This window comes from Nerophis ophidion, linkage group LG04, assembly GCF_033978795.1.
Source record: "Nerophis ophidion isolate RoL-2023_Sa linkage group LG04, RoL_Noph_v1.0, whole genome shotgun sequence".
Taxonomy (NCBI): Eukaryota; Metazoa; Chordata; class Actinopteri; order Syngnathiformes; family Syngnathidae; genus Nerophis; species Nerophis ophidion.
In genome coordinates, this window is record NC_084614.1 from 48,770,589 (window position 1) to 48,792,389 (window position 21,801).

General features: G+C 39.5%; 1 protein-coding gene across 1 annotated transcript in view; it reads right to left on the reverse strand.

Moving 5' to 3' along the window:
• The window catches only part of cltca (clathrin, heavy chain a (Hc)), an 82,316-nt gene that overhangs the window by 11,401 nt on the left and 49,114 nt on the right, over nt 1-21,801 (reverse strand). Inside the window, exons 7-21 of the mRNA XM_061898214.1 lie at nt 14,748-14,945; nt 13,085-13,285; nt 12,799-12,951; nt 12,588-12,710; nt 12,361-12,498; nt 12,114-12,278; nt 11,783-11,963; nt 8,574-8,737; nt 4,470-4,595; nt 4,267-4,409; nt 3,876-4,110; nt 3,660-3,782; nt 990-1,135; nt 713-896; nt 438-630 (exon numbers count right to left, since the gene is read on the reverse strand). Of these exons, the coding sequence (XP_061754198.1) occupies nt 438-630; nt 713-896; nt 990-1,135; nt 3,660-3,782; nt 3,876-4,110; nt 4,267-4,409; nt 4,470-4,595; nt 8,574-8,737; nt 11,783-11,963; nt 12,114-12,278; nt 12,361-12,498; nt 12,588-12,710; nt 12,799-12,951; nt 13,085-13,285; nt 14,748-14,945 (2,473 nt within the window). The remainder of the gene's footprint in view (nt 1-437; nt 631-712; nt 897-989; nt 1,136-3,659; nt 3,783-3,875; nt 4,111-4,266; nt 4,410-4,469; nt 4,596-8,573; nt 8,738-11,782; nt 11,964-12,113; nt 12,279-12,360; nt 12,499-12,587; nt 12,711-12,798; nt 12,952-13,084; nt 13,286-14,747; nt 14,946-21,801) is intronic.

Genomic DNA, 21,801 nt, shown 5'->3' on the forward strand with positions numbered 1-21,801 from the left:
TATTTTTATATATCACTCGCTTTGCTTCTCTGAGCTTTTGTCTGTCTTTATATGTTAAGTGCCTGGTATGATTTGATTAGCTGACAGTATCATACAAGATGGCTTGACTCTCATGCAATTGGTCAATGGATTATCTGATTAAACCAACCAGTACCGTATAGTATATGATAGCTGCGCCCTATCAAACCTTAAAACATTTTAATCATTTATTGACTGTAGAGCATGGTCCATAAAGCATAGCGTCTGGGTCCAGACTCGGACCCCAATCTGCTAGTTAGTGATCCCTCCATTTACATGATGTATTTTAGCAATAATCTTCAAAAACAGTCTGCCCCACCCTTCTAAAAAAAACTGATTGCAAATTTAAAATTGTCCGAATAAATCCAGATTTCCAGATTTGAATGATCATTTCCTGTTTTAATGACCTTTGTCCTTACCACTCTTATCAGCAGCCTGCACCACTTCCATGTATGCAGAGGGGTCGTCGGCTTTAATGTAAGAGTCTATGGCCTCTTTGACAAGTCCCTTTTGCAGTTGAGCCTTGGCCAGTTGGCTCCACACAGCGGGTTCATTGCAGCGCTCTGCAAACTCATATGCTCGGTCCAAGTTGCTAATGTGTTCAATCAGCACCTGCGGAAAAGAAAACAAGGGGATGTTCAAAACACAGCAAAGAAATAGAAGTATTGAGCAGCCTGCAAGATTAGGGGCTCACCTGCACTGCAGATGTGTTGACGTCAAACTTCTTAAAGATGGCAAAGGCCTCTTCAAATAGCTCATTGCTGATAGCAATGTTTGCAATATCTGGAGCATCGTAGTTGTCAAGTCTGTTGATGTACTCCATCACACGGGTGCGGTCAGCTTTGATCGCCGTTAGAATCAACAGATTCTGTAGATTTCTGCCAGCAAAAATTGGATATCCCTTCAACAATCGAGCTCAGAAACACTTGAAAGGACCCCAACATAGAACCAATATTGTTTTAAGTAAACACCTGTGTTCACTGAAGACAGAGTTATCCAACACAATCTTCTCCAGCAACTCAATGAGCTCATTTGGTAAATCTGCAGTCATGAAGGCCTTCACTGTGACCGACACTTCTTCTGGGTCCTGAGTCTCTGAAAGTGCTGTCTGCACCACCTGGGAGGTAATTACAAGGTCACTTTTTAGAGAGAGAGAGAGGCAAGGCTGTAAACATTTGATTGTTGTGTACACTGCGGTGTTTCCCATATACATTTACTTGTGGCGGGCCGCCAAATGTTAAAAAAAATATATATTTTAATTTTTTCAAGATTTTGTGATACAGTAACAGTTCTTCTTCACCTTCTAGGTCAGTGGTCGGCAACCCGCGGCTCAGGAGCCGCATGCGGCTCTTTGGCAACTCTGATGCGGCTCAGCTGCACAATCGCCGACCCCCCAGATAGTTGCGGGGAGATTCCGGGATTTCAATGCCTCTCCCGGACATCACCCGGACTCAACGTTCTCCAATTTAAACTTGGACTACAATATCAAGGGCGTGCAGTGATGATATTACTCTTAACGTCCTCTTGAACGTCATCGCGCCCGCCATTCACGGAATGCTATTTGCGTCCTCTTGAACATCATCGCGCCCGCCATTCACGGAATGCTATTTGCGTGCCGACCGGACACATGCATTTCGCTGCTTCTATCGGCACATGTATGAGATTGCAAGGCATACTGGGTGACACAGAGTACACTGACGGTTGTGATATGAACAACTTTAACACTCCTACTATATGCGCCACATTGTGAACCCACACAAAAGAATGACATAACACATTTCAGGAGAAAATCCTCACAGTAACACAACATAAACGCAACACAACACATACCCAGAATCCTTTTCATCCATGACACTTCCTGACTATGTTATACACCCCGCGAGCACCAACCACCCCCCCCTGCGTGGTTGAGGTGGGCGGGGTTCTACCCCTTTTTAAGGAGACCAAAGCGCTTTGACAGTATTTCCACATTCGCCCATTCACATACAAATTCACACACTCATGGCAAGAGCAGCCATGCAAGGCGCCCACCAGGACCCATCAGGAGCAAGGGTGAAGTGTCTTGGCCAAAGACACAACGGACGTGACTAGGATGGTAGAAGGTGGGGATTGAACCTGTAACCTTCAGATTGCTGGCACAGCCACTCTACCAACTTTGCCACGGAAACTACAACATATTACGTTACTACTTATAACAAAATTAATCTCATTACTCAACACTGGTCATCTAGCCGTAAAACACTGAGGCAACCTTAAGCAATTTGCACTTTTAAATTTAATTTTTTTAAGTTCTGACTAAAATTACCGCAATATCAGTCTTGGTCCATATCACCCAGCCTTAGCACTAGTAGTATGCCTAATCAATAATCAAAGTAGAAAAAAAAGTAAAGTCAATTGATTTAAACAAATGCGGATAGAGTCACATAATTGGCCAATTAAAGGAAATCCGCTGTTAAACGCAGAATATCAAGGAAACGTACATAAATATGACTGAAATACTGTCATTGTGAGGAGAATGAACTTTGTATGAGAATATAATTTGTCTGGGACCGCTCATATATCTCCAAAACACTCAACCGCCCCGTCCTGAACTAAATGTGGAAACGGCCACTTAACACAGAGACTAAACTACGAAACTAAAGCTAACTAGAACAATCTAAACACCCACAACAAATCTCATCTGCTTCTGTTGTAGGGAATGACATAACCGATGTAAGATTAATGTACAGACAGCAGTCACAAATTGAGAGGGCGTCTTTTTTTTAAAAGCCTCAAATTGTCTCCTTACTAGTCAAGCTGAAAACAATACCGCAGCACATTTCCTCCCTGAACAATTATAGCGCAGTGCGCCACATCTGGTCTGAATGCGCTAACAAAATAAAGATTTCAAAAACGTACCTTACTAAAGTTAAAGCACTTATTGATACATTCACACAATTATGCTTTGACCTTAAATACTGGTCAAAATTGTCCAAAGATGTATTGCACCAATTAATGTGAGGATTTGTGAAATTATTGAACATATTGAATTGTATTTGACACAAAAGCACACACTTTATGGTATTAAAATGTGTAAAATTTAAAAAAGAGAATTAAAAACAATTAAAACAGACAAACTGAAATGTATTGTTTTATAAAGCTATTATTTAAATTTAGTGTTACTATTATTATTATTTTATATTAGATTAGATTAGATAGTACTTTATTTATTCCGTCAGGAGAGTTCCTTCAGGAAAATTACAATTTTCAGCACAATCCCATTCAAGATCAGACAAATATTACAGGGAGACAGAACAGGATCGCTGACGGGTCTGCCGGCTTCCAGCGCCCCTTACAAAAAAAAAAAAGGGGGGGGGGTGTGGAATAGAAGATTAAAATAAAATTTAAAAAATATTTGTGGTTTATTGGTTACTAATTTATGTATTTTTTTAAACTATATTTAAAGTTCAGTTTTGGTAGAACAATAAATACCAATGTTTTCAAATTAATGAATAATTATTAATCCTAATGTCAATATCAATCAAAAATCATTCTGATTATTTTTCCCCCACAAGCATCCAGCTCTAATGTCATACAGAACATACTGTACTCCCAAACATACAGCAATGGAAAGTATAACAAATGTATTTCAAAGGAAAAACCTGATCAATAAGTGGTCGTCTGTAAGGGTTGGTCTCTAGCAGCACGCTGGCCCACAGTTCAGGATCTTTGCGACGAACAAGGTAACGAGACAAGCTCTTGAACAGCGAGTTCTCATTGCAGACCTGTGTGGGGGGGGGAAAACAGCTTAATGCAGCATATTAGAAATGGGGGTAAAAGAATTGTGGATGAGCAAAAAAAGACAACTTTATCCTCACATTGATAAGCTCCTGGTCACACTGTCCCCTCTCATATGCCACACAGGCCAAGTGTGGGTCTCGCTTTTCGCAGTACTTGCCGACTACACGGCTGTCATAGAACGGGTTTTCCCTCAAGAAGCGTTCAGGGTTGTTGTTGCTGTCAATGTAGATCTTGGCCAGGGCGTTGTGGGTAGCCGGTTCCTCACAGCCTTCATGTATGCGAGACTCCAGCCACGGCAACAGCAGCTTCAGCCTTACGAAAAAAAAAACACGTGTGAGGATATACTGTATGCTCTTCTACTCAGGAGAATAATTGTTAAAGGACTGCGTGTCCTGTTTGGTGCACTGTGGTAGCTCGCAGCTGGAAAAAATATCCAGTCTGTGTATAAATTGATGTTTGTTGTTGTACCTGTTCCTTTTTTCCACCTCAGCCACCAATTCATCTGTTGAAAACTGTCCCCTAACAACCAGAATGAGGCTCTTAATGACATCTTCTGAGCAGTCCACATCTAAGAGACCGCCAACCACAACAGGCAGACGACTTGGATTCACCTAAAAACAGAGACATTTAAGTGTAAATTCTCCACGACATTGTAGTTAATGGAGCCTTACCTTCTGAACATAGATCTCAATGTATTTCTGCAGGTTGTTGCGGTACAAGTACAGGACGAGATCATGGACAAAGTCAAAACGGTCACAGACGATGATGAGCGGCAGCTGGTCAGTCAGTTTAGCTTCCTGCTCATGAAAAGAAAAAAGCAGAGAAAGAGAATGTGTGTTATTACAACCAGAAGACAAAGCAACACAGCTTCAAGAAAAAGGGTTTGACCCCACAACTACACTGAATTGGACTTGGACACAACATTTATTTCAGTTTGTCAGATATGTCAGGTGACATTATTAGATAAGGTACCAAAGATAAATCATGTTTCAACAACTAAAAGACAAAAACTACATTGTTGCTTGTTCTACAGATTAAGAAACCGAAAGCTGCAAGGTTCACACTGGTCTTTTGAACCCCAAAACACTGGTATTCTGACACGGTGACCATCTACACAGGATTAACAAACTGGGATTGTGTAATTTGTATAATCCAATAATATTCTAAACAGACTCGAGGCTTCACTGCACGACGAAACACTACACAAACACCACAAATCGTTACAGGATACAGCTCATATGTGACGATCAGGAAAATACCTGACTGCAGTTACACACTAAACATCCAACCACTAGCTCAGACTAAGTAAGTAATAATGTGAGAGCACTCGCAGCATCACTGTGTGTAGATGGATTGCCAAGGTATAAGTTTATTATCACACCCTCCAGTATGGCCAGATGACCGGGTTTATAGTTAATACCGGTATATTTTAGAAAGCGATATGTATTTGGCACAGTAACACTATACTGGAATATAACATTTTGAGGCTGCGTCACAGGCATTTGCTCTTGTTGCGCCCGACAGGCCGAGAGCAGCTGCTTAGCTGCTTTTTCCCCTCTTTGGCTCACCCCCACCCCCTGCGTGTTTACGTAGGCTTCTGTGACGCACTTGGACGTGGTTTTTTAATGTTTTTTTTAAATGACAGCAGGCAGACGACTTTTTGAATCCCGAAAATGCTTTGGACACGACTGCATTTGGCGATTGGTGAGTGAAAACAGCTTTATTTAAACATACACCAATTTGCTTTCGAACCTAAGCTCTCCTTGTAGCGACTTTATCACTAATCTCAACTGTTTGTCGCTTGCTTCTGTTAGTTACTGAGCACAGAAAGTAATTATCGCTCCTCTCTGCTGCTTGCGCCGTGTGTCAAATATTTAAATACAAACTCGGTTTGAAAGTCCCTTTCGCCATAGCCTGTGCGGACTAAAGTACTGTAGTGTAGCAGTTTAGTGGCTGCAAAGTAGTTTTAAACCTAACAGCCAGCGGCTTTCACCGTAGTGAGCGAGTAGAGGCTACAACTATCCCTGCCAGCCTTTCCTGGCTCACCTGCATTAGCTTCCTGTGCACGTATGATGCTACTTTAAGATTCTATTACTTATGTATAAAATACTAAACAGTCTAGCTCCATCTTATCTTGCTAAATTGTATGGTACCATACGTGCCGGCCAGAAATATGCGTTCTAAGAACTCTGGCTTATTAGTAATTCCCAGATCCCAAAACAAGTTTGCAGGTTATAGAGCGTTTTTTATTTGGGCTCCAGCACTCTGGAATGCCCTACAGGTAACATTTAGAGAGGCTACCTCAGTAGATAGGTGATCAGGTGGCCACAGATCAGTTTCCACAGAAGATACGCCAGCTTTCCAAGCTGTTGCAAGTCGGAACCTGAGATGGACCGCTGCTCTATGCATCAGTTGGTGACGTCTCTGCCGTGCGGACTTGTCCAATACAAGAGGATCCACTGCTGGCCTTACTATGAACTAGACTCTCACGTTAACTGTATCCCCGCGGCCTCCATTGCACCGGTCACCCAAGGGGGGGTTCCCACATCTGGGGTCCCTTCCAAGGTTTCTTGTTGTTCCCATTATGTTGAGTTTTTTTTTTCTTGCCCTGATGTGGGATCTGAGCTGAGGATGTTGTTGTGCCTTGTGCAGCCCTTTGAGATATTTGTGATTAAGGGCTATATAAGTTAGCTTTGATTCAGGCATGTGATTTGAACTTAATGAAAAAGACTGAAAATAAGCCGGAAGTCTGGGGGCAGCAGGTCCAACCAGCTCCTCGTTTCGCAAACATTCGCAAATATAAAGAGGCGTTTAAAGATGTTTTAGTGTTTGAAGAATTGAAAAATTATCAACAGAGTTTACATACATACATACTTTGTTCATCCAAATGAATCACTGTCTGATTCAGTAACTACTTTATTTAGTCACTACAGTAATTACAACTTGTGTTCACATCCACAGTAACAACATGGGTTAGCCTATTCTATACAGTATTTATAATTGTACTAATGTCCATTTCACAGCCAGAGATGGATCATCTAGTTACTTACACATTACTTTGGCATTTTTGCTTTGATGGCTCTGACATGAGCCTTCCTGGCATTCCTGCATTTTCCTTTTTGTTTCTGCTTTGGATTCCACCTTGGATTTTATTGCTTATTTCTGTCTCTTCGACTCCCTCTCCACTTGTAACTGCTCCGAATGTAAAAATCATAGTACAAACAAGGTTTATTCTATTAGCTAACTTCCTTTATCTGAATAGCAATTTGTGATTTATAGCATGAAATAACAAATATATTGCAGTCATGTTTGTTTCAAAAGGATTCAACTGTTCAATGTAAAAATATACACAGTAGAAATAATGAACTAAACGCAAGCTACCGTCTTGTTCTAAAAACACCAATGAAAATGAAATTTAGCATTTAGACAAGCTATACTATAGCAAAAGTCATCACATGCCTGCCACAATCATGTGTGTTCTTAAATGTTTAGTCCATGTCTTCCATGTTCAGAACAGTTTTGATTGGGCTTACATGGTAAACAAATTTATGTGTTGGGCATTGTTTTATCCAGACGCATACATTTGTCCAAATGTGGACAAGTAGACACATTGTGGGTTTCCTGGACGTTGTCTACATCGCTAAAAGAAAAATCTAAGAAAGAGAATCTTTCTGCCACCTTCCAAATTTTATACATGAATATATATATATATATATATATATATATATATATATATATATATATATATATATATATGTATCTCGCCCGCTTGAATATTCTCTCTTCTCTTCTCATCTCCGACTCTCTCCTCGTCACTCGGGATGTGCGTCTGTTGTGATTTTCATTCCTTGTATGATGACCCGCCCTATCTTGCCTCTGATTGGCCTGTCCGTAATGTTTCTACCTAATCTTATCAGATTGTGACTCATTATAGTAATCCAACTAACCAATCATGGATGTTCTTATATGTAAACCAACCAATCGTCATTGATGTTTCCCGTATATTTGTCTCCTACCCGTGGAGTTGCTTCGCTACAAAGCTTCGATTTTAAGTTAATAATATCAAATAGAGAATCGTACTTTTTACCACTGGATTATCAAAAACCACACTCATTACGGGAAAACCGTAGTGGTTGGCAGGTACGGCAAAGAAAGGGATCAAGATTTTAACACACAATGTAAGTATGAAAAAACGAATAAACAGAAAATATTTTTTTATATTTTTACAGAGATAAAAAAGATGGATTTCTGACTATAGACGATAAAAATCAAATGCCTGTTGATTGATTGAATGACTTGCAAAATACTGGAGGGCCTGATAGCAAATACACCTCTAATCCCAGTTTCAATCCTTAGCTTCCAAATTTAATAAAAGGAATGAAGACAAAAAAAGAGACAGCTCCTTTACTGTGCAACGACAGATTTACCTGGTGCATGTCCTGTGCCATTCCAGGACAAAAGAGGAAAAGCACAAAAAATTTACTTCTGTCAGGATAGTTGGTTGAACACTTAAGATAGGAAGTAAAAATGCTTTCAAGCGTGAGTGCCATAATCTTGACTATTACGTAATCATCTACTGAACTAGTTAAATATTTTTGTTTCAAGTTTTGTAATATCAATGACAGGAGATTGACAATTGGAATTCATTTTTGAAATCTACATAACATTTTATTGTGTAATGCATTCATAAATGGAGCAAAACAATGTAGAAGTGAGAGTAACTCTCATGCAAAAAAACAAAGTGTGAACAGCTTTTTAAAGTTTTCAAACTTTACCTTCAGGAAGTTCTTGACACGCTCAGGATCATAACAGTTGCTCTCACGACAGATTCGCTCCACTTCCTTGATCTGGCCTGTTTTGCAAGCAGCCTGGATGTACTTGAAGTGAACTTCAGGGTCCTGGCTGAAGTTGACGATTGAGCCCAAAAAGTAGAAAAGACCTGAAAGACGCAGGGAGAGAGTTTACACTAAACTCTGAGAGTCAAGTACAAGGGCTGAGAGAAATGATGAATTGTTACAGTAGCTGCATCATAATTTTGATGGACGATTCAAAACCAATTGATAAACGTCCAAATATTGATTTAAAGGAGAACTGCACTTTTTAGGGGAATTTAACCTATAATTCACAATCATTATGAAAGCCATGATGACAGATGTATTTTTTATTGCATTCTAACTTCTAAATAAGTATAAATAAAACTGCTTACAGCAGAGCCAATGGGAGGTTCTCTATTCCGCCAATAAAACCCAATACAAAGCAATCCAAAAAACGTCAACCGAACTCCATTTACATTTCTTGACTTGAATATTAGCCCATAATTAGTGAAATTGTTTTTATAAGCGCTAACATGGACAAACTATTATAGTGAGAGAACAATACGAAAAGACGCTCGGTTCCATCCCTCTTTTCTTTGCAAGGATTAAGAGTCATTCTTCAACTAAATGGGAATATATGAACATCCTCGCTGTCAGCATCTTAAAGACAGCTGACATTGTAAGGTAAGTGATATTCTCACTATAACTCCTATTTGCTTTTAAATGTCTAAACAACCTCGCGCCAACATATCTCTCCGACCTCCTTCCGCCTTACTGCCCCACTCGATCCCTAAGATCAGCTACTCCTGACGGTCCCTGACACAAGGCTGAAGCTTAGAGGTGACAGAACTTTCGCCGCTGCTGCTCCCTAGCTCTGGAACAACCTACCTCTGAGTGTTAGAAAAGCCTCTTCTCTTCCTGTTTTTAAATCTCTCTTAAAAACATAATTTTATTCCTTGGCTTTTAACACTGAGTGATATCCATCCTGTAAAATGATACACCTGCTGTGAACCTGTTTTTATGTTTTTTTTTATCATGTTCTGTTTGTGTTGTGTTGTTTGCTCGGTCCTCGTATTATCTTTTAACCTGCCCATTGTACAGCACTTTGGCTACCCCTGTGGTAAATTTTAAATGTGCTTTATAAATAAAGTTGATTTGATTTGATTGTGATGTTAAAAAATAAAGTGCTCATTGTGATGTATTTTTTTAATTAATGCGCCGTGTATGCTTAAATTGATCAACAAACGTAAATATGAAATGTCATTATAAATGTGCTTGTTACTACATTACCTGTATACTTACAGCATGTAAATATAACCTTAATGGAGGTATTTGGATGTTTTTAAGCGCTTTATAGGCAAAATGGAGCGACTCCCATCGACTCTACTGTAAGCAAACTTTTCAGCAAATGTATTTACTATCTAGAATGCATTGAAAAAAATACATCTGTCCTCATTTCTTTAATAATGATTGTAGATGATAGGCAAAATTTCAAAAAAGTTGCAGTTCCCCTTTCTGTACCGGTATGTTGCGTAAATAAATAAAAAATTAAATAAGAACAAAAACACAGCAGCCATACCAACCGCTAAACCAGCTTGAATGTGAAGTAGTGAAAGTACAAATGACGCTCAGTGCATCATCACATCGCAGGAGGTTAAAAGTTTGGACGGCAGAAGTAGAGTTGGAGAGATAACAGAGAAATGACACACCCACGCACACAAACACACAAGGGCTGCAACAACAATTGTCAACTATTATATTTGTCGCCTGAATGGGATTGTTCTGAAAATTTTAATCCCCTTGGAGATTAATAAAGTATTTCTGATTCTGATTATACTTCTCAACAATAATCGTGACGTCATCACTCGGGTTTTTCCGAGAGGAAGCGGGTCCACGCCGCCACTTGCAAAAACATTGCCAGTGATAAGTTAATAGGTGTGAGAACATTTCCTCCTATTCCTGTTAAAAACATCATCTTGCTCATTTTGCAAAGTGGACCTTGTTCTCATGGCAGTACAACTTGGATGCACAAGCATTTAAAGCGAAAGCATGATGTCAGACGTCTGCAGGTAGGACGCGTTCTCAAGACTTGGTATGAGTGTTAGGTAGGACGCGGTCTCAGACTTGGTATGAGTGTTCGCTTGTACTTTGCTAGCTAGCTAACAAGACACCAATGCGAAGGTATTATAACATTAAACATACAATCTACTACATAATTAACATTTTAAGAATTAATTAAAGATATCATTCTACACATTACGTCTATTAGAGTGCTAAAATTGCCAGGCGTTTAAAATTAGTCAATATATTTATCAGTATGCACCTTTTAAACATCACAAAATGCTTTTCTTTTTGTGGAAGTTAGATTTTGTGGTTGTTTTCATTGCTGCTATTTTAACTGTTTTTGAATACATAAACTACATTTTTTTGTAACACTCTGCCTTTCCTTTTTTTTTTTTTTAAATTGACATTTTAATAGTAATTACATTTTTGTAACAGCCGAATGAGCAGCAAAGTTACAGTATAAATAAATAGTTATGAATTAGTCATCTTTGTTGTTCGTAAGCACATGCCTAAAATAACTTAAGCTGCATTGAAAAGTCCATGGGAAAAATAGAGGCATATATGTACGCTATATTATCAGACTAGTCGACTAATCGTTAAGGCGGACGATGAATAAGCAACTGTCAAAATAATCGTTAGTTGCAGCCTTAAGCCACACACACATTAGTAGATACGCAGGTGAATTGGATTACATAGGTAAGGATGAGAAATACGTTTTCAAATACTTTTGCTACAATAATACTTCCATACTGGATAACATTCTGACAATCAAATTGCATTTGTTTCCAAATATTGGGGTCTTTTTTAGGTTAATTCAAATTATGCTATTAATTGCTAATCAGACTGTGTTTATGCAATAAAATATTATTTCTTATAATATAATATTGTCTTGTCTATATGTGTTGGCCCTGTGATGAGGTGGCAACTTGCCCAGGGTGCACCCTGCCTACCACCCGAATGAAGCAGAGATAGGCTCCAGCGAACCCCAGCGACCCCAAACGGGACATGCGGTAGAAATGGATGGATGGATAATCATGTGTATACGGCAGGTGTCACAAGAATAAATAACATTTCATATAAAGTAATAAGGATGTGTTGACTCTCACCTTCAAAGCTCTTGAAGGATTCAAAGAGCTCAGTGAGAGACTGGGTGCTGAGCTGTTCGTGGTACTTAGAGGCCACCTGCACACATATTTGTAGGTTCTGGCGGATGTTGGCTGACAGCATGGCTCTAAGGCACTCCAGAGAGTCTTCCACAGACAATGAGCCAAAGAAGTTCACCAGCCACTGGAGTTTGAGGAGAGAATAGCAGTTTTGGTCATATGCACTAAAGCATCAGTTATAGGTTAACTACTTTCATTACTGGAGAAGGAAGCGTTTAAATATTATCTGAATAGACAAGCTAAAGAAAATGGACGGATGGATAAACAGTCCTACCTCGGGGTTGAGAAGATGAGTGTGCACCACAGCACGCTTGATGTCATACAGGTCAGTGTAGTGCTCCAATGCCCTTTGCAGCAGTCCTGCCTTCTCACAAAGTTGGGCAATGTGTGCACGGTCATAGTTGGTAAACATTTGATTGCCCAGAATGGCATCAGCAACCTACATTGATGACAATGAAAATATAATGTTTACAAAATATCCAGACTTTACATCGTTTTGCAAAGCATGTTTCAGGGTCCACCTGGGGAGCATGCATAAGGTTCATCTCTAGCAGGCGGGTCTGCAGAGGTCCCTCTGATGGTCTGTTGTTCTTCAGGGCATCCAGTAGGAATGAAGTGCACTGCTGGATCAGGTTGTATTCCATGAATACATCCACAATCTGTGCAAACAAAGAGAGAGGGATGATTATGGGAATATCAGTCAAATTGTGCTTAGAAAAACAAATATATGTATTAAAGCCTATCTAACCTGTGTGATGTCAGCCAAGGGCTCTTCATCCTGCACCAGCATCTGGGCAAACTGTAGACCCTGTTCTGGGTTAATCCTCATTACATTCCTGAGAAGAAAGATCCAGTCTGGAGTGTAGCCCACCTTGGAGAGAAAATATTCATTTTGCCAGCTTTATCATCATCAATCATTTCAGTATTTAGTAGAAATTAAATTAGCCAGTTAAACATACCTTTTTGGCATAAAGGACAATCTTGGGGAACTGACCAGTCTCTGCAAAACACTGTATTACTTTGTTGGGTACATTGGCCCTCAGGTAGACACTAAGTGCCAGAGTAGGGTCTACTGCCTTTACCAGGTCACCCAGCTCCTCTGAGCACTCCAACTGAAACAAAAGTCAAGTAATGTCAGCACTGGATAGTAAGTATAAAATATATGAAAATCTCATATTGAAATATAAACATGTTGCAAGACAACTCAAGTCATATCCAGACACAGGTCTCTATGATCTTGCACACCTTGTCTTCCTTCAGCCACTTCTCCAGGAGCTGCTTTCTCCCCTGCTGGAGAACAGGCCTGCAAAGCTCCAGGGATTCAAACTTATTTAGCTGGCCTTGATCCAATAAAATGCCAAAGTACTGCAGCAAGGGGGAAGTCTGGCCCGGTTGAGTAGGCACGCTCTGGAACCGACGGATGGTGTCTGGTGTTCGCAAGATACCCTGTAAGAGAAATCAGACTGCAAAATAAAACACTTTTAAAGAACAAATGTATTTTTATTTTTTTTTACCAATCATGCTCACAGATGGACAAACATTTAATCAAACATGGTTGCATTGGAGTCCCTCTCTTTGGTCATTAATCTGGGTGACGTTGAAATCCAAATGGAAAAATTAAGAGTGAAGATCAATGGAAGTCTGATGAAATTGTTAAATGAATTGTAAATATTCTAGTTCAGTTCAGATGGTAATAATGTAGAAAAGTTTTTATTAAATGCAACAGGGAAGACATTGTGTTGGAATAATCTTATCTAAATGCATACTGGTTGTAAATATTAGTTGACCATTAACCCTTAAAAAAAGACAACTGCTTACATTCCCGAACAATTGTAATGTAAGTGTTATAAGGGCTTAGCAATATGGCTGAAAACTCAATCCAAATAAGTTTTTTTATTTTGGTTTGTATCAATAATTATTCATATTTTCATGACTTATGGAAAATATAGACATGGAGAAAAATTCAATTTTTCTCCTGGTACATTTTTTTTATTTTAAATGTTCGTCTGATTATAATCCCCTCAGCTATCAGGGGAAAAAAATAAAAAGAAAAAAAATGTCAAGCCAGCCGTATAAAACAATGCAAACTAAATTCTAAAATCACAAATACTTAACAATAACCTCCCTAAGGTATAAAAATAAGGACTACGTTAGACATGCTTCATAGAGTAAAATAATGCGAAGTGTGAGAATGTCAACAGAGAAACATGAGAATAGCAATTTTTTGCAGGTTTGCTGCCAGGAAGTTACGTGATCTGTGTAACATTTAATTAGGTCTGTGATTTTTGTTTACGTATGGTAATACATTTATGTTGTTCAGTAATTATTTAAATATTTGACCAAATAATTTTAAAAGTAGCACATTTGTTATGTTTTATTGATTTTATTTGTACAATCCCACAAATTACCTGCCTGTTGTTTAAGTACATCCAAATAGAGAACAGACGAGGGTCGAAAAAAAGAAAGCGGAGAAGGACTACGGTCCGTTTAAAAAAAAAAAAAAACCCAGACAACTGCCATAATGTCGAGGTGACTTTTCCTGTTTTATCAACAATTTGTTCGCTCTCTGAAGCACTCCTTTTTAGTTTCTCTTCTCACAGCAAGATGGTGCAACTAAACTTGATAGTGAATACTGTTACGTGATTGGCTGTTTAACGTGTCTCTCGCGTGGCCCACTGATTCATTCCTGTTTTTTTAGGTTACCAGACCGCGAGTGCCTTTGTTTATGCAACCAACCATGCTTCATTCTATTAGGTTACTTCCAACCAAAACATAGATATAACGAACACATTTTTTATTGATATCGATTACGTGTCTATTGCAATATATATTGATATTGTTTTATCGGCCCAACCCTGATACTTATAACAATATGATAACAGAGTGTTGATGCTGACGAAAGGAATACCTTTGGTGCATTGGCAGCAACCTTGGCAGCCTCTGAGTAGTTGCCCGCTGCAAACAGGTTGTTAAACTTGCGAGCAAAGAGCTCTTCACCACCAGCCAGGTTGTTGCGGACAGCTAAGCGTAGAGCTAGATCTGGATTTTGCAGCACATTAGTGATGTATGGTATGATGTTTTCTTCCTCCACGCACACTGATAGCACCTACAAAAAATGGACAGAGAGAGAGAATTTCAATATAAATGTATTTTTAATCACTTGATAAAAGTTGGTACTGAGGTGCTTGGAGTTGGTTATTTACTTCTCAAAACCTCCTTTAATGTCCAATGACGCAGTGTCTACAACACAATTTTTCACAGAACACAAGACATAGTTGTAATGAATGTTGCAAGTCTTAACTAAACATTGCAAGCATCTAACAAATACCTTAATTACATTCTAAAGACAACTCTGCTGAAGCTCACAGTGGGTCAGAGCAGTAAATCTCAGCCTGGCCTTGGGCTGTGCCAACTGAATGCAGAAGTATTCTGAGTGGGTCAGTGGAACACATGTCTTTCGTGAGCGGTCTGGCATCTGAACCAAAAGGGAGTTCAAAGAAGGAGATGCTCAATGGCATGAAGGCGAGAGGGAGGCGGGTGACAAAAGAGAGAGTCAGGTACACTTTCTCTACAAACTAGCTCAGCAGGAGTTTCATCCATAATCATGATAAAGTACACCTCATTCTTCTACCAGTATGTGGGTGAACACCACATCACTCTAGAAATACATCTAAAATAGTGGAAAGTACATAACCACCTGCACTCTCTTATGAGGCCCAACAGAAAAAGCATAAATGTAAATATAAAAAAAAAAACTATGCTCAGGTTTCATTGACTATTTCAGGAAAGTTAAAGAGCCAATGATTGTCTCACACACACTAGGTGCGGTTAAATTATCTTTGGCATTTGACTCATCCCCACAGGGGAGCAGTAGTTGTTTAACCCCCAATTTCAACCCTTGATGCTGAGTGCCAAGCAGGGAGGTAATGGGTCCCATTTGTATAGTCTTTGGTACGACTCAGTCGAGGTTTGAACTCACGACCTAATAATCTCAGGGCGGACACTCTAACCACAAGGCCAATGAGCAGGTCAGAAGCCATATCTTTACAATATATATATATATATATATAACTGCACCTCAGAGAGAGCACTGTCTCAAAAGGGTCCTACTATGCAAAACTAACTTCTCTTACTGTTTTTGTATATTTAGGATCCTCGTAAGTCCCGGATATTTTACATCAAATCATGTAGGCATAGTTTAAATATTTATAAAACAATCTTGATTTCTTTCATACATTTGCTCCAATGTCTGACGTTTTTCAACATGGGACGTCGGCAAATATTTCCATACATGGTAGAGGTTTACCTAAAGAACTTTGCACTAGTACTCCATTGTAGTCCAACGTTGTTGTCAGTGAGTTTACTTTTCTCCATCCTCTTATTGTGAGGCACACTGGCTCGTACATGCACACGCATACTCCACTGCTGCAATTTATAATACAAAGTAGGGTATAGTTCTGACATATCTGTCATTAGACTCCATATGGAAGCACTAAAACATAGAGGCACTAAAATAAGACCGCCTACAAAACTACATGTCCTAAAGAGTCAGAAAGGGGCCTGAAGATGATCTGTAAAACAATTTATACAAAATTTTGACCAAGAAACACAATTACATGTTATGTAGGGCACAAAAAAGTGTTTTAAATGTAGAAAAAACATCTGCTTATTTTTCTGCTGAATAGTTAGTTGATGTTTTCAGATTTTCCCAGTGCACAGTTTTATTGGACATTACTTGTTTGTATTCGTCTCTGGAGAACTTGCCTTTACTTTTGTGTAGGGGTGTATTGATATCAGATACCAGTTTTTGTGCAAAGATCAACAGCCAGTTAAGATCTAAATGTCCTTCAAGCACACAATGTTTTTTTCTTGTATTCTAGTCAAGCCATTTCTAAAAATGTAGGCATGGTAGGCTGTAGGCTACCAGGAGCCAGTCATTATACAACAGCTTAGCACACAATACCACACAAGCTAAACAGCTGGACATACATAAAAAATGTCCTTAATTGAACAATATTGAGTCTAAATCAGTAAGTCTCCAAAGGCAGTAGCGTAATAAAAAGTATTCAGTAACAAACATGTCCACATCATTAAACCTACAGTTGTGATCAAATTATTCAACCCCCACACAATTTTGGTGTTTTAGCAAGTTGGACATTTATTCCATATTTTGTTTATAGTCGTATCAAATAAAGATGTGTCAAATAGACGATTGCAACTTAAATTGTAATACTGTATTTTACAAAATACCAAAAAAGGACATTTTTCTCAATATCTCATTGACAAAATTATTCAACCCCCTAGTTACATGCATCTTCAGTACTTAGTAGAACACCCTTTGGCAGTAATTACATCCTTCAAACGTGATACATAACCGGACACAAGCTTCTTGCAACCATCTACAGGTATTTTAGCCCATTCCTCTTGGGCTAAGGCCTCCAGCTCATTCATATTCTTGGGCTTGCGTGCTGCAACTGCCTTCTTCAAGTCCCACCACAGGTTTTCTATAGGACTTAGGTCTGGCGACTGTGAAGGCCACTCCAGAGTCTTCCAGCTCTTCTGCAACCACTCTGATGTTGATTTGGAGGTATGCTTGGGATCGTTGTCCTGTTGGAAGGTCCAATATATCCCAAGCCTCAGCTTCGTCACTGACTTCATGACATTTGCAGCTAGTATATCCTGGTAGGAAATAGAATTCGCGCTGGAGATTCCCGGTACCTGAGGCAGAGAAACAGCCCCAGAGCATGATTGACCCCCCACCATGCTTAACAGTAGGGAAGGTGTTCTTCTCTTTGTAAGCTTCATTTTTTCTCCTCCAGACATAGCGTTGATTCATAGGCCCAAAGAGTTCCAGTTTTGTCTCATCACTCCATAGAACAGTTTCCCAAAACCTTTGTGGTTTGTCCAGATGATTTTTGGCATACTGGAGTCTATTTTCCTTGTGCCTGGTAGTCAGAAGTTGTGCCTGGTAGTCAGAAGTGGGGTGCGCCTGGGAGTTCTGGCATGGAGGCCTTCATCTTATTGTCTGGGACGAAACCTGCGTTCCCCCCTCTGCAATGTCCTGTTGTAGTTCCTCAGCTGTTACCGGGGGTTTTTCACCACTGTACGCTTCAAATACCGGACAGCAGTTGCACACAGCATCCCCTTTCTACCACGCCCAGGTAGTGTTTCCACTGTGCCTTTAGCTTTAAACTTGCGAATTATGCTCCAAACTGTGTCTCTTGGAATGTGTAATGTCTTTGCTATTTTCTTATCTCCATATCCTTTCTTATGAAGAGAAATGACCTCCTCTCTTGACTTCTTTGACCACTCCCTGGACTTCACCATGTTGCAAATACACCATTGACCATCTACAAGGAGCTGAGCGTCACAGTTTTTTCAATCAGTTTAATTGTTGCTCGTTATGGTTCTAATCACATCTACAGGTGTTTTATTCAAATTCTGTTCTTAAGAGTTATGATCTTCAAGGGGTTGAATAATTTTGTCAATGAGATATTAAGAGAAATGACACTGTTTGGTATGTTACAAAATATAATGTAATTCAAGTTGCATTTGTCTATTTAATGCATCTTTATTTGATATGACTATAAACAAAATACGGAATAAATGTCCAACTTGCTAAAATACCAAAATTGTGTGGGGGTTGAATAATTTTGATCACAACTGTACATCGTCAGTTTAGAGATGAAATGCACCCTTTTTCATTATGAGAGACAAGAACGCAAGTCTTTTTTTAGGATAATAAAGATGATAAACACTTGGAAGATGCAGCTAATGAGTCTTCATTGTAGCCTTCAAAACCCTCCAACATTTTATACACACACTGCAAGTCTATATATACACAATAATGATGCGTACAGTATTTACCGTCTTTTGGTCATTTTATGCATTACCGGAACTTCTGTCCTCAGCACATTTATTTCCGTTCCCATAGCAACATACTTCCGGCAACAAGTGTGTGTCCCTATGCCAAGAACACACGCTTTTATTTTTTAATCACGAAGACTTGGTAATAGAAAACGAAGATGGTAATTTTTGGACAAATAAAGATTCACAACCTCATTTTTTTTAACCTGGATATCTACAGGATTTAGGGGGCAAACGGAAGCCGAAAGAGTACGGAGCGGCGTGACTTGACGCTGCAAATGTGGCACTTGGAGCAAAGCTATGCAAACATTAATGGCGTGCTAAACCCAAATAAACCGGATGTGGCCAATTGGAATAAAAGCACAACTGTCCATCGAGTGAGTCACTATAATATTGATCGTGATACATGCAGCACATAATGCTTGTTATTACAACTATCGGTACAAAAACTGTTGAGCTAGCTCTGTACAAACAAAACACGAAATGTGGGTTAATAATATACTGATACTGCACCATGACTGTACATGTTTTGGAGTCAGTACGCATTGGTGTCTTACTGCATTGTGTCATGCAGTATAAATTTAAAATCGATTCGGGGGCTGACAAAAGCTAGCTTACGGCTAAAGCCGTAGCATGTCGTCGCATGGCAAAGTGTTGCTACGCTAGAAACAGTTTCTCAGTGTTTGCTCTTATAATAACAATGTTGCTTCAGCTTGGTTATTATACAGATTACGGAACATAAAGTATTGTTAAGCGGTTTTTGGATCCATTTTTAAAATGGATTGCTCTCATTAGCTGCATTGCCAGCCACGTAGAACAAGCCAATTATTACAAAATAGAATACAAAAAAAAATTTGTATTCTCATCTCTCTTAAGGAATGTGAACTATAGGCAACATTTCCCCCAAAAAGTATAGTTCTCCTTTAACTTTATAAATTACCGAGGCCACTAAGCGTCGACAAAAATCGAATTACCACTCCACTTCATCTTGAATACAGCATAAATTAATTCCAGAAGGTTAATAAAAAGGTTAGTGGTTTTCATACCTACCATTGTTCTGAATCATTTCACTTGATCAAACCTTTTATAACATCCAACACTGCAAAATAATAAAAGTATGTTCTATGACTTGTGCTGTGCATATCGGATTAATATCAGTGTTGGCCAAAACTCAAGGCTCTAATATTGGTATCGTATTGTAAGTAAAAAAGTTGTATTAGGACACTCCTACATTTGAGTGTGCAGCTCATATATTTTTTTAAAAGGACCATTGTTGTACCACAAAACAATTTATATTGTACTTTGGTAATTTCTATCGAACAATATTTGTCATTATTTCATAGTTATTTTCAAAACACATTGAGCCTTTTAAGATCTCAATGTTGTTTGAATACTAATTTTACCTCACAACTCAAGAAAGTTTGTGCTTATAAACCTGTTCTTTATTTCCCAAATGGAATCGATAAGGGAATCCATAAATAACTGAATCTTGAGGCTGAATTAAAAACGGAATAGAAATTATAAAAATCATATCAATCCCATCCATAGTGCTGATGAGGACAAGGCCTGAATGCAGACTCAAGTTTTGATCTACAGCAGGACTAGTCAACTAAAGTGTTTCGGGGGCAATATTTCCAGAAAGCTAAGGACCGGGGGTCAGACTTTTTCCTTCACTATTTCCTATATTCATGAGAACCAGTCTTTTCAGTGGATATTTGTTTTTTGTCTGTTTATTTCGTCAGCAAAAAAGCCCTGGCTATACAACAGGAGCACTGCGCTGTTTTTACTGACTACTGCCAAAAATCGAGTCAAAGTTAATCTATATGACAGCGCTCTGGTGTTTTTAGGAATCGTCTGCAAAAATGCTAGTTTCTTTTAAGTTTTTTTAACTGAACTCATGGGCTGGATCTAATATCATTCCCTGGCCAGAATTGGCCCCTGGGCTGCCAGTTCAATATCACTGATTTACAGGATAACAGTCAAAGAAAGCTCTAACCAGAAGTGTTTCTTGCGCATCAGGCAACAACAGGCCAAGCAAAATGTATAAATGCCGGCTATTGCTGAGCCGATACAAAAGATCAGACAGCCAATCTCATTGGATGAGGGAACCTGCACACAGAGGATTGAAGGTGCGAAGCTGCACCCATCCATCCATCCATCATCTTCCGCTTATCCGAGGTCGGGTCGCGGGGGCAACAGCCTAAGCAGGGAAACCCAGACTTCCCTCTCCCCAGCCACTTCGTCTAGCTCTTCCCGGGGGATCCCGAGGCGTTCCCAGGCCAGCCGGGAGACATAGTCTTCCCAACGTGTCCTGGGTCTTCCCCGTGGCCTCCTACCGGTTGGACGTGTCCTAAACACCTCCCTAGGGAGGCGTTCGGGTGGCATCCTGACCAGATGCCCGAACCACCTCATCTGGCTCCTCTCGATGTGAAGGAGCAGCGGCTTTACTTTGAGTCCCTCCCGGATGGCAGAGCTTCTCACCCTATCTCTAAGGGAGAGCCCCGCCACACGGCGGAGGAAACTCATTTCGGCCGCTTGTACCCGTGATCTTATCCTTTCGGTCATGACCCAAAGCTCATGACCATAGGTGAGGATGGGAACGTAGATCGACCGGTAAATTGAGAGCTTTGCCTTCCGGCTCAGCTCCTTCTTCACCAGCTGCACCTCTCCATTTAAATCATGTGCTGTTTAATTATGGGCATCTTGAGCTGTAGCTTTAACCAACTCTTTTCGGTTTACTAAAACTAACATCCCATAGTGAAGGATAGTAAAGACATTGATAAGTGTCTATGCCACAATTTACTTCAGCCTTATCTTTTTCTAACCAATTCCACACCGATTGGTAATAACTGTTATTAAGGTTCTGTTGGCTTACTATTGATTGCTATTGAATATCAGCAACATTTACAAAATTCATTTATTTTGTAGCTGGCATTACTTGGTATTCGGTTAACCTCCAAATGATAAAACTAGAAGCATATCTATTCCAAAGTATATCGCAGTCACTGTAGATGTGTTTGTGTGCAAGGGCTGCGAACAGACATTCACACACACATCAGCTCATCACTGCACCGACATACAGCCATGTTTGTCAC